At 34.8% G+C, this 14,234-nt stretch overlaps 1 protein-coding gene across 8 annotated transcripts in view; it reads left to right on the forward strand.

The window, feature by feature from the left end:
• Window positions 1–14,234, forward strand: part of LOC108671797 (transcription factor Sp9) — a 60,207-nt gene that overhangs the window by 28,581 nt on the left and 17,392 nt on the right. For all 8 annotated transcript variants that reach the window (XR_001930845.2, XR_001930844.2, XR_007156904.1 and 5 more), the window contains exon 2: window positions 5,079–5,111. Coding sequence is in view for 5 of the 8 variants with exons in the window: in XM_018159392.2 (XP_018014881.1) it covers window positions 5,079–5,111 (33 nt within the window). In the remaining 3 variants the exon portion in view is untranslated. The remainder of the gene's footprint in view (window positions 1–5,078; window positions 5,112–14,234) is intronic.

Genomic DNA, 14,234 nt, shown 5'->3' on the forward strand with positions numbered 1-14,234 from the left:
CATTTACTTGATCGAGGTCGGGTCGTTTCGCAATGAGGGATGATTGTCTTGTTAGCAAAATTATGAAGCATTGTTATTCTTTGTGTTTCAAGGAATGAATAATGAAAAAATTTGCTCACCTAATATTGCATTGGAATTATTTCAAGTTTTAGATGTATGAATGAAACAATAAGTTTCAGACGAAAAGTTCAGAGATAACGACAAAATTAGAAGAGAGCAGTTGTTGCTTACGCTACGAACCTTATTACTAAATATTTGAAATAATTTCTGAATAAGAATGGAGCAGTTTCTTCACAGATTGCTTCAATACACGAATAATTAAACTTTATGTAAGTAAATTAATCAATTTAGAGTTAATTTAAACCTAATTTAGTTACGTAATATACTTACCCAGTGGCATCATTGAGAAAAAGAATTTTAATTACAATTTTGCTTTAACGGCATTGGTTTGGTTCCATTGTTTGTGTCGTACATGAAAATAAATTTAATACACAGTATAATGCCGCGTTCAAACCTTGAGTGTTCATTATGACCTCCGAAAAAAAATTCCCTAAAAAGTAAGTTACAAGGAATTCATAAAAACGAAATACAAAGTATTGTCTTTTTAAATTACTTAAATTCTCTTAAAAAGTTGTTGCGATTAGAAAATAGGTAAAGTTTCAGAATCATCTCATACCGAAGTCAATTTTCCAAGAATACCAAGTACTTTTCTAACGATAACAGATGTACAGTATGTGCGGTATACATAAGAGTATTGAAAATTTTCGTTTTCTGAAACTAAACAGGTTAATGCTACGCCTTTCAGAAAGAAATTTCAGATAATCCACAAGTGAAATACAACCAGTTCGCTAATTTTATTAATCAAAGCTTAGTCATGATATTAATTAGAGTTTCTTCATCACACCACGGCATTAAATAGACGTAGTATTTCACTGGTAACTCGTCCAGCTCATCTTTTAAAGATACTTTAAAGTGTTCTATTTTTTCTTAATTTACACACTGGTAATTTTTAGCAAATATCCTTTGAAATTTTAACATTGCAATCGTGAATCATAAAGTTGGATCAACTGGAGGTTAAAGTTCTCACTATTTCTAAATAAGCTATATACTTCATAATTAATCGAATGGACAAATTCACGCGCCTTTATAATGAATCTACATCGCTTGCATTCGTCATACAATAGAACAACTTATTTCCGTATGTTACAACGTATGTTCTTATAACAACTTACAATAGAACATACAATAGAACTAATATTTCCTACTTAAAATCAGGACATAATTATCGGTGGCTGATCGCTGGCCTCCAATACACCGACCAATATTAATGAAGGATTTTAGTAGGGACCAAAGCAGCAGATAACAATATAAGGAGTGAGGAGATAACCACGTCTGACTCACCAAGGATATAGATGAGTAATCACTGGCACAAGGATTTAATCACCTCTATGCTATCGATGTTGTTGATAAATAATGCCAGAGTTATTAATGACATAAACATCCGGCGGGCGCGGTGTCTCAACACTTACGTGATTATCAAACTTATCTCCACATGGGATATTCAATCGTTAAGATAATCATAGTTTACCGGTCAATATCTGCAACGGTACAAAATATATTGGTTCAAATTTGCAATGTGAATGCAGAAAAATAAATAAAACTTCTACAAATAATGATGCACTTTTTTCGTTCGTGTGAGTTATTCTGATTCGGTTGGGCACGAATAAACTGCGTATCAATGCTATGTGCATAAACTATGTCATTATTTGGACATTAATATCCATTTGTTTTTCTGAGTGATGGCGCGAAATCCGGCGTAGATGACAGACCACATCGCACATATATTACCATATTACCGTGTATCTACCATTCATTATTACTAATTAGGAATATATTTCGCATGTATAGGCTAATTTATGCCATTTGTATATTATTTAATAGGCATATATTATACCACATGCAAAGTTTACTTTTGTAGACATTCCGACACACTTTGCAAAGGATACTGTGAAAAGTTTAGGTTGGATAAATTAAGACCTGTTCACGACAATCCATGACTGCTAGTTCGTATAATTTACCGGTATATTGCAATTTGCAAGTGATATACCGAATTTTTTAAATGTTCCTATATTTCTTTATTTGGAGTCAAGTAATGCAATTTATTTTTTATCTCTTCTGACTTTCAAAAATAAGATGTTTAACATTTTAGATAAAATTAACTGCATTATTGCCACTGTAGTTCATTAAAAAATGTTAATGCATATTTCTTCACTATCAATATAAAATGAAATGAATTTTTAGTGCAGTATTATTCTCGATACATTAGGAAATAATGATTGTAAAAAAAATAAATTTACGTGTGCAATAAATAAATTTTGCAATAAAATTATAAATGTAAATAATAAATATGCAAACAAAGTAATGAATGTGGTAGATGTATCGATGCATGTGGTGACTGAACATGACAGTGTCATGTTTCACAGAGATAATAATTAGTTTAGTAAATGCATCGGTGTACTTGTAATACATACAGCGTTGCCAGGTGCAGATCATTCAAGTTGATAATGACGGAGTCTTTAGAAAAGTTGATTAGCCATTGTTTTCGGCTCACCACTTCCAGCTCAACAATTTACAAAAAACTTTAGCCGGTTTATCAACGGCATTAGCCGGCTTATCAACGGCCATCCTTTAGCCGACCGTCGCTTCCACTAATTTACCCGAGATTTTGTTAGGGAAAGACGTGCTCTGGTCAGCCTTTTCACGACTAATTTTCTTTTGAAGACGAATGCGGTCATTTCCTTCTGGTTTGTAAAGATGGTCACTGGGAATGCGCTCTTAAAGTCTGGCAGGTGTTGCATCTGGCTTTCGTCACTTGTCCTCTTGAAGCCTAACTCGAGAATAGAATATTCAGCGCAGTTACATATGCTTCAAGTTTTCTAACGAACTAAAGGCTGCATTTTACATCAGTTATAACTGCTACTTTGCTTGCTGATGTGAAATAATGCTTGCATTTTTATCGGTTACGATCGCTACTTAGCTGTTGATACGATCGATAAACTGCATTTCTTATCAGGTAATGCAGTATGCGGTATCAGTTTTTTGCAGTATGCGGTATCAGTTTTTTGCAGTATTTATCAGTTAATGCAGCAATGAACTAAGGACGGATTTTTTTATCTGTTACAGTCGCTAATTTGCTCGTTAATACGAACTAAAGAATGTTTCTTTATACATATCAGCTACGGCTGTTATTTGAATTTTTGTTACGAACTACGGACTGCTTTTAGCGCATTTTCTCATTTATGGAAAAAATGCCCTATTGTGCTCGCCATGTCCGCCCATCCGTCCGTCTGCCCGTCTGTCTGTCTGTCCGTCCGTCCGTGACCTCAAGTTTTCGTCGACGAGAAAATGCGCTCTCTGTCACTCACTGCAGTGAGTACTGAGTTATAAGTTGATACGATCGATAAACTGCATTTCTTATCAGGTAATGCAGTACGCGGCATCAGTTTTTTGCAGTATTTATCAGTTAATGCAGCAATGAACTAAGGACGGAATTTTTTAGCTGTTACAGCCGCTAATTTGCTCGTTGTATACGAACTAAAGAATTTTTTTATATCAGTTACGGTTGTTATTTAAATTTTTGTTGCGAAATAAATACTGCGTTTTTTACAAGTTACGACCGCTATTTTACTTGTAGCCACGAGCTTAAGACGGCAATTTTAATCAGTTTCAACGATCATTTTATTTATATGTTATTTTATCCATTTTACGACTAGTGGTGAGCACTAATAGTAGTAGTAGCCTTAGTTCCCTCGTAGTGATAATATTAGTGGTGTATATGTAGGCTTTTTCAATACTCATAAACAAAATAAGATTTACAGTAAAAAGAGAGAAGAAGCCGAGTTATTGTGTAAGTTCCGAATTCATTGACTTTTCCTTTGGAATTCAAGCATAATAAAAAAACAAGTAAGCATGTTTTTTCCTACTTGTCAGAATAAATTCAAATAAATTTACGTGTTTGCTCTTTACAAATATCTGTGAAAATAAAAAAAAATTAGTTATGTTAGCTTGAAAAAATGACTTCCTAATATTTTTTTAATAATCTGATGATTATTTGGGCATCAATAAATAATTTTAGCATTTACGCACCTTGAAACTTTCATATTATGTAGGCACATTTTTAAATCCTGAACTAAGTGTTTCATGCTTTTTGCATTCCGTGTTTTCAAAGTGCAATGCTATTATGGTAAATTTCGTAGTTGAAAATTTTGAGGTCTTACGTATCAGCCAAAAATGCATACATTTTGAAATTGAATTTTTTATCGGACGAATAAAAAAAATGTTAAGTGGCAAGATGTGAAGCAATATTGAGCTAGCACATTACTACTTTTTATGCCTTTCATAACGTTGCACACATATTGATCTCAGAATTCGTAAGAAATTGTATCAAACATAGCACGATAATTCAAAAGTATTGGTGCTTGCTCTTCAATTTCGTTGCCATTAGGCCATTTATAAATCAATCCTGCATACATTTTGAAATTGAATTTTTTATCGGACGAATAAAAAAAATGTTAAGTGGCAAGATGTGAAGCAACATTGAGCTAGCACATTACTACTTTTTATGCCTTTCATAACGTTGCACACACATATTGATCTCAGAATTCGTAAGAAATTGTATCAAACATAGCACGATAATTCAAAAGAATTGGTGCTTGCTCTTCAATTTCGTTGCCATTAGGCCATTTATAAATCAATCCTGCTTATATATTTTGCATTCGACTTCAATTTTTTCCACCACTTATTGGTAACGGTTATCGTTATACCAGAGCGTTTATATACGGAGCGTTTTCGTGTATCAAGTCGCCACCTTGCAAAAGAACGCCTCAAATTTCACCAAATATTATTCTCGACGTAAGCTTCACTTACAAATTCAAGCGGCAAATTTAGAGCATCTCTAAGGAGAATGAAATTGCACGCCAATATTGTAATGCCAGTATTACTGGTCTCGCAAATACCTAGTAAGAAATCTAATTTGTTAATAATGATCAGTTCTTTACTATTCTTGTTTGTCGTTTCAGATCCATAACGCCGGAGAACCTCAACACATTACGGTGAGAATAACATTTAATTACTAATATTTGGTCATTATTTGCTAGGAATATCGCAGAGAGACAAGAAAAATATCTTAAATGAAGTGCTTAGACTATAGGGGTTAATATCAGAGCTTATTGAAGAATAAATCTTAAAACCAGTTGCATAATATTTTAACTCATGCATTTTATGCATTTTCCGATATGAATCACGTAGGAAGTCTAAACAGGATGAAATGGACATTTTTTCACTAAAATACCACATAAATATTCTATCTCGTTCAGAAAATTCGCGAGTCGTCCAATATAAAAAATTAATTATTTTAAGAATCAAATTACTATGAATGAGGTCCAATAAAATGCTTGTGACAGAATATCAAGTTGGATCTGATGAGCCATGTTTTCCACATGTATCACTGACAAATCTAAATCTACAAATTTGACCAGTGATCTCGGAAATACAATAAATATTTCAATATAAATTAATAATTTTGACTAAATTAAATGGTCCTTAAAAGTTTGCAACCTTGAACCCATGTTCTTATCATGCTGTCAACCACTTAATTTTAAGACTATTCGGTACAAGCATTTTAGAGTGGCAACTCGCTACTCTGATAAAGCCCTAACCCATATGAGAATCAAACTGAAGGAGATTCCCTGTCTCGAATTAGCAGGAGCCTTTACGCACAATTTGCTGCCTTTCCCCTCTTCGTGGGCTAGTCTTTAGGGAGCGTTTAGCGACAATTACGGTCTGCTAAGAAAAGGCAGCCAACTGCGCTATTTTCCCCCTAGATCATTTTTATCTCCCACGCAAAATCAACGTTGAACGATCCTACATATAAAACGGAAGGAATGGAGGGGAAACAGGAAGAAAATTTAGGTTGTATAAAAAAGTTAACTGAAAGTTCATGCCTTGCAACGGTAAAATTTATGCTAGAGATCGAGAAATAAAGACAATGTGTGACGGATTTAAAGAACATTTCGTCTGAGATTAACACTGTACTGGAACAAAATAAAAAGAGTACTAGGAATTTAAACCTGGCAAGGCATAAAATAAATAACCAAGAATAAGCGAAAATAAGAAGCAGAACATTTACTCTATCTCTAACCGTTTAATTCTGAATAAATAAATAAAAATTAAACATGGCTGAGAAGCATAAGTGAGTTTTCGTAAAATTATTTATTTTATTCGCGTTTATTCGTGAAATTATTAAATTTATTCGTGCGTATTCGTAAAAATATTTAATTGGTTCGTGAGTATTCGTTAAATTATTTAATTGATTCGTGCGTATTCGTAAATTTATTTAATTGATTCGTGCGTATTCGTAAAATTATTTTATTCTTTTGTGCGTATGCGTAAAATTATTCAATTGATTCGTGCGTATTCGTAAAATTAATTAAATGATTCGTGCGTATTCGCAAATTATTTAATTGATTACTACGTATTCGTAATAAAATTATTTGATTGATTTGTGCGTATTCGTAAAATTATTTAATTTATTCATGCGTATTTGTAAAGTTATTTTATTAATTCGTGTGTATTCGTGAAATTATTTGACCGATTCGTGCGTATGAGAAAATCTGAGCACGAGAGACGATATCATCGACCACCTCGAACGCAATGCTCTACCGAAAGTATCATAGAGCGCTTACTGTTTACATATGAAGTGTACCTTTGAATTGTAGTGTTGATATTGGTTTGGGAGAGTTTCCAACATATTTAGGCTACCCCAACGGGATAGTGTAAAAGCAGGACAACTTATTGCTAAATTGTCAGCCATCAAAAGTTCTATTTGCAAAAGAGTACAAAGGATGAAATGCACATGCATTATTTAATGGCCAATTTTTAAATGACGACAAATAATATGAAGAATAATTCAAGAAGTAATCAAGTGTGGATGGGTAGTTGAAACTCGAGACAATGGGCGAAAGTGTGGTTCGGCTGGGCACAACCGTAAAGGTTGCCGGCGCTTGATCGATAAGAAGTCACATTAATTGGTAAGGGCACGAAGGTTGACAATTTCTTAGGTAGACACAGTAGAAGTTATCAAGGGAGCACTTTAGTGCTGGAAGACCATGAATGTGTTTTAATCCAGGACCGTCCACCCAGTTATTGACTCCCGCCAGGCTGGTCTCATACAGGTGAATTGACATTACGCAATTGTCTTGAAGTCGACGTCCAGACGGAAGGCAGAGCCGATGGTAGAGCCATGATAGAGGCCGATTCTCTAGGACCCCACACGGCCGATGCTTCCGATCCATGGCTCAAAGAAAAAGATTTAGCAAATCAATCCCAAATATAGTCATGGCAGATACTGATCAATTCCAAATATAGTCAAGACAGTTACTGATCAGTCCCAAATATAGACAAGACAGTTACTGATCAGTCCCAAATATAGACAAGACAGTTACTGATCAGTCCCAAATATAGACAAGACAGTTACTGATCAGTCCCAAATATAGACAAGACAGTTACTGATCAGTCCCAAATATAGACAAGACAGTTACTGATCAGTCCCAAATATAGACAAGACAGTTACTGATCAGTCCCAAATATAGACAAGACAGTTACTGATCAGTCCCAAATATAGACAAGACAGTTAGACGAACGAACAGCTGCTCCGGAGGCAGATCCAGGGACTTGTTTTCACAGACCACCTCATGGCGGCTGTGTCCAGTCACTCCCGTTGAGGAGGCTCAACTATACAACGTGGGGTTCAATCGAGAGTCAACTCTGAAGATTCTGTCTTCCATTTCAAGTTCGAGTAATGAGTTGGCAGTAGAAAAGCAAAACCAACATTGTGCAGAAAGTCGGGCCGCTACATTATGAACAATTTGATATAATACTGTTATAAAATTAATTATGCAGACATTTTGAGGCTAAAATCAGATATATCCCAGCTTCTATCTCATTAATTTCGTTTATGAGTCAGCTGCCACACGCAGGAAGACGCCTGCTTGTGCCGCGGTATTTTACTGAAAAATCCTGCTATATGAATTCAATTTGAAAGCCATGAACCAAGTTTTATGAAACAAACTAATCGGTTTGTTCCATAATCCAGGTGCTTATGAAGGCAGACGGCAAAATGCGTTAAATTTCATACAAATGGCCGTAACGTCGCTCCATCGTCAATGCTCTTAATTAAACACAAAAAGAAATTCACGTATCATGCTTTAATAATGATTTTTTTGTGAATCAGAAAAGATAGAGCACAATTTCCTAATAAATATTTATAATTGACATGTTCGTTAGAAATAGCAAACAAATCATTCGGTTCAATTATGATCGCCAAATAAGAGAAATTTTCAATAAGTGTTACTGGGATTCAGTAATGCGGAAAATAATGATAAAATCCCTACTATGCTTGTGCAGGTTTATAATGAAAATGTGATTGTAGACGGAAACTGCTAAATAAGATCCGACGCAAATTCATTAATATTAAATTTGAAGCCTATTGCCTCACAATTTAATTTTCAGTCCAACTCAATGTATTCTATTTTCACACTTCCATCATAGAACATTTAACTGTTTAATCATTCAACATGAATATAGACAATTTTTTTCGGTTTAACTATTATATAGCCACACCACACTCACCCCTTCAGTTCTGAGCAAGTACATCATTTTAAACTTTCCTAAAACACAGTGACACGCCATATCCAATTATAAAACCAGAAGATGAGCAATTTTGTGAGGAACCTTTAGTTTGTTATCTCTAATTGAACGAGAAGGTGATCATGATGGGTGGTCAGAGCAGCACTAATGAGGGTGATTAATGCATTGTGTTGGTGATTAATGCATTGTGTTGGTGGTCACCTGATCATCACTCGTGACTCATGATTGATCATCAAGAGATTGATGATCCTATTGGAATGAATGTCGATGTTGGCGACAATGATTTGGGTTATTTTCAAAGCGATCAAAGCTTGTTCGTTCTCTATGTGAAATATGGAAGATCGAGACCAGCAATTCAATGAATTTCAGAGATAACAATTTTTTTAAAGTTTCTATGAAATATTTAACTATTAAAAGAACATTTACTGTGATAGTGTTATGCCGATGCATAATTAATTAAATCTACAAATTCAATTTCGCTACATAATATAAAAAATTACACAGTTGTTAATCAACCATAATTGTTGGATTATGCCTCTAGAATTAGCGTGAATTTTAAAGAAGTAGCGCCAAGTTTTTATTCAATTCTTATGGACATTAGTAACACGTAATGGTACAATCGAATATAAGTAAATACCAAAGTCCTTTTTCGCCATAAGAAATTACAATGTAAAGTGAAACACACACATAGCGAAAAAAGGATTATTCACTCAGAAGAAGTGACAACTTAGGAGCAGAAAACAAATGTTCCAGTAATGGTTATTGATGTGAGACATTAGGTCGCTAGTTGGCCTGATTGCACCTCTGCATCATTTAGATGACCATTTCGACAGACCTGTAGCGGTACGGCGGCCTACAAGTGGTATACTAATGCAATGTGGGGCATAGTTGAAAAAATGGGTATAAAATGGGAACTAAATAAACCTGTTCTTTTGTTAAATTTTCATCTGTTATGGCAAAACATTCGGTAGATGAAATCCTGTATAATTATGGACCAACATAATTATGGACCAACACACGAGCGGTCCCACACAATTGTTGAAGATTTGTAAAGTAATATGTAAAAGTTTTTCCTCTTTTTTACGAATCAATACCATATATATTGATTAGTGACTTCACTGCTTTCAGCAAACAAAACTAATACCATAACTTTTCCCTGAATTTACGACAAGTTCCTAACGTTACTGCTCTGAAAAGAAAAAAAATTCCAACCATTAGCAGCCACTTTAAATAACGCTTGAGCCACAACATTAAATTCGCATTCCTTTATTGTAAATATAACAGAAATCATCTTTGAGCGCAAGAGAGCCTTTTAGTCTGCGGTCTGAGCAGTGAGCATGACTGGCCAAATATTCAAGGCATCCCCGAGGCAGGCGGCTGATGACGATGCTTGTGGGTTTAGTAGATGGTGCTAAAGACTGCAACAATGACTTCTGACCGACGATGCTTGTGGGTTTAGTAGATGGTGCTAAAGACTGACCGACGATGCTTGTGGGTTTAGTAGATGGCGCTAAAGACTGCAACAATGACTTCTGACCGACGATGCTTGTGGGTTTAGTAGATGGTGCTAAAGACTGCAACAATGGCTTCTGACCGACGATGCTTGTGGGTTTAGTAGATGGCGCTAAAGACTGCAACAATGACTTCTGGCCGACGATGCTTGTGGGTTTAGTAGATGGTGCTAAAGACTGCAGCAATGACTTCTGACCGACGATGCTTGTGGGTTTAGTAGATGGTGTTAAAGACTGCAACAATGACTTCTGACCGACGATGCTTGTGGGTTTGGTGTATGGTGCTAAAGACTGCACCAATGACTTCTGACCAACGATGCTTGTGGGTTTAGTGTATGGTGCTAAAGACTGCACCAATGACTTCTGACCGACGATGCTTGTGGGTTTATAGTAGATGCTTCAGCTGCGTATTTAACTCGAGTTTGGCTGCAACATTGTTGAATTAGAAACATAATTTAGCCGGTAATCTGAAACGTGTCAGCTGAGAAGCCTAACAAGCGCAGCTCAAGATCGGGACTGACGTACGACCCGCCCTCTTTGTATATATGCCGGTCACACCGGCAGCAACGGTTTTAGCAGAAACGGCATATTAAAAACCTTTACAGGTCACAAGGACGGTATTAAAAACCACAGTTCTATAAAAACGGCATTAAAACGGTAAAAATGGTAGTAAAAAGCCCTACCGTTCAAAGCAACAGCAACTGTAATGACAGAAACGGTATTACAAACCTCTACCGGTCACAAAAAGGCATGAAAAACCTCTACCGGTCACAAAAAGGCATGAAAAACCTATACGGTATTAAAAATCAGTATAAAATCGGTAAAAAATGGGTATTGAAAAGCTTTACAGGCTACAGCGGTAGCGAAGGTATTAATATAAACAATAATAATTATGGTGTCATTTACATATATTAGAACTACAACCAATAACAAAATAATACATTCGGTTTTAGGAAGTAAGTCACGTGATATGTCTGTCGTTGGGTAAGTAATAGTGATGTCGGCGCTGAAAACTTGTACTTTTCGTGCCTTGTTCACAGAAGATCTAAAATCTTGTTATTTGACCGGATCTTTTCATGACTGACGATAGTTTGAAGTAGCTACTAGACTCAAGTAGCTCAAGATATATTCAGACTCAAGTCTGAATATATATTTTTCTATAACTTTTATCTAGTCTGTTCTTGAACGCGTTCATACTTGGAGCGCCAACGATGTCATCGGAAAGGCTGTTCCACATGTCGGTGATTCGAAGCGAGAAGAAATTTTGTCGCGTGGATAAGTTGCACCGCAGTTTTTTAGTTTATAGCCGTGGCCCCTGGTGTTGGTTCTTTTTTCTAATTCTAGTAATCCTTCTGCGACCTTGTATAAGCCATGAATATACTTGTATACTTCAATGAGGTCTCCACGCAGATGTCGATAACTGAGGCTTGGAAGCTTCATAATCTTCAATCTTTCTTCATAGGACTTGCCTTTCAAGTATGGAATTATCCTTGTTGCACGTCTTTGAACACTCTATTAAATTTTTGTCCTTTTCGAGTCTCGGTGACCACACGGCGTTTCCAAACTCTAGGTTCGGGCGCACGACAGCAAGAAAAAACTGCTTCATCGCACTATTAACTGCAGTTGCAACGCTAGAAACCTCAAGAATAGTAGTGATGGAAGTGATGACAAGAATCGGAAAATTTTTAGCTTTCATCATATAGCAGGGTACTGGCGGTGACAGCGAAATGGAAACAACTAAAACTATGATAGTAGTAGTATATACTACTATATATTCTAAGGATATCTATTTATATTAAACTATATGGTGGTAGTAAGGTAGTAGAAAAATAATACGACCAGACCATGAGCGATAACAGTAAAGTAAAAAATCTATACGAGTTGTAGGACCTGTAATTGTATCAGAAAAATATGAAAACTATATAAGCAAAATCAGTAATGCAGCTGCAGCAGCAGCCATATTATAATTCATTAGTACTAATAATGAAATTGTAGAGCATCAGGAAGTGTGATAGAAACAAAACATAAGAAATAAACAGACGAGTTGTAATGATAAGGTGAGCAGAAGGAGGGACTGAGAAGGTGAGCAGAAGTAGTGACTGAGCAAATACGAAAGAACACCAACAGCAATGGTAACAAAAAGAAATAAGTATTAACACAACAATACTAAAAATAAAATAGGTACTACTGTTAAGCAAATCAAATTAATTATCTTCAGAAACGAATAAATTTTATTCATACTTGATTGTCGATCGATTTAATTCAAATTATCAAAATGTGATGGTTGGTAAATGATTCATCGGATACTTATTATCTTAATGAAAACTTCTGGTTAATGAGTTATTCAACCTTGGTTCAACCTTGAAGTTGCATTTGACTAAAGTTTGTAATTGATATTTCTAAGAGATAGAGAATATATTACATTTTAGAATTTGTCGAAGATATAATTCATAGTGCGAGAAACTGGAGAAAGCAGTTCCAATATCTGTTAGAATAATTGCCTGAATAAAATTGAGTTACCGAAATTCTGATTCAATTCACGTTTATTCGGCCTGCCAATAATTTCACTATTGACCACGTGCGAATAATGTTGCTAATTACTTCAAATTATAGTGATGTAGTTTTATCAGTTTGTAATTTAGCAGCAGATAATCAAGGTTACTTTCGTGGTGTACTTAATTAATGTGAAGCCATTATGAATTAATGAATGCATGACACTCCTTGCAACATCGAAAATTCGTTCTCATGCATGCATAGCTCATGACATCAGATTGATTGTCAAAATAATTAACCAGTTTGAAATTAGATCTCAAGAACAGCACGATAATAAAAAAACATTGAAACTGAGTAAGAGAATAAAAATTAATTAATAAATTTCTATTCTATTGTCATTTTATTAATTGACGATTAAGGAAATCGAACTGATTAAGGAAATAGTACCTCTATATAGATACCACAATATACTTTTCTGTTTATAGATTGCCACCAAATTTTAATTGTCGACGTTTTGAATCTACAAATTTCGCAATATTACATTTACGAATTTCGTGAATTGATTGATGCATTGCCAAAAATGCCGGAATTAACCACGCAGAATTCAGCATCGGGCAGACAGGCAAGTGATGGTCGATTATAACGAATAAACAAACACTTCGTAGTTTAATAAATGACGCAAAATGGAGTAGTGAAAACGTTACGATATTTTTTCAACAATAATTAGTGATATTATTGATTTAAAGCCAAAATTACGAGGGTTATGTGGAAAACTGGGTGGTATGAACGTTATAATGGGGAATCATGCTAGTCTATTATGTAACGCTAACATCTGACATATATTATATAATATTTATTATATAATATATTACAAAGTCTGACGTTTTTGATAGTAATTACTTCAAATGAATAATTTTTAGGTCTGAAAACTAGCCTAAACTGCGGTCAGAAATTGGACAAGCCTGTTTAAAATGGTACTGATTTATTCTAACTAACGCGCGTACATGTAACGTATGTTGTAATTCTTTGAAATCAAAATTGAGGGAATCTATAATTGATTGTTCCCTACTAGCAAAATTATAATATTATATAAATAAATGTTTTTAATTGGATTCATGTTGACTTTAGATGGAGGGTGTCAACGAATCAAAACATTTGCAAACATTTAATTCAAGGAATAAATATGACCCGATTTATTTAAGTAATGCAGAAAGAAAATATGGTAACAGACCATATATTAGCCTCATTTCTTCAACAGAGAGCTAGCATTCCAATAAAATTTTCAGCTAGAGTCCTAAAGATACCATGACGCAATCTCATCTGACACGCATTAATTTCCAGTTATAGTAAAAGATAAAAAGTATGTCGGTTAAGAGGAATGTGCATTATACAGGCAGTCAAACGCTTCAAAGTTAGGGGTTAGAATTTTGAAATTATATTGAATTTTTAAGTCAAATGAGAATTGATCTAATTAAGATTAAACTTCCAGGTTGTTCATTTATAGATAAGAAGTTAAACAATAAT

This window comes from Hyalella azteca, unplaced genomic scaffold, assembly GCF_000764305.2.
Source record: "Hyalella azteca isolate HAZT.00-mixed unplaced genomic scaffold, Hazt_2.0.2 contig9858, whole genome shotgun sequence".
In the NCBI taxonomy this organism is placed as follows: Eukaryota; Metazoa; Arthropoda; class Malacostraca; order Amphipoda; family Hyalellidae; genus Hyalella; species Hyalella azteca.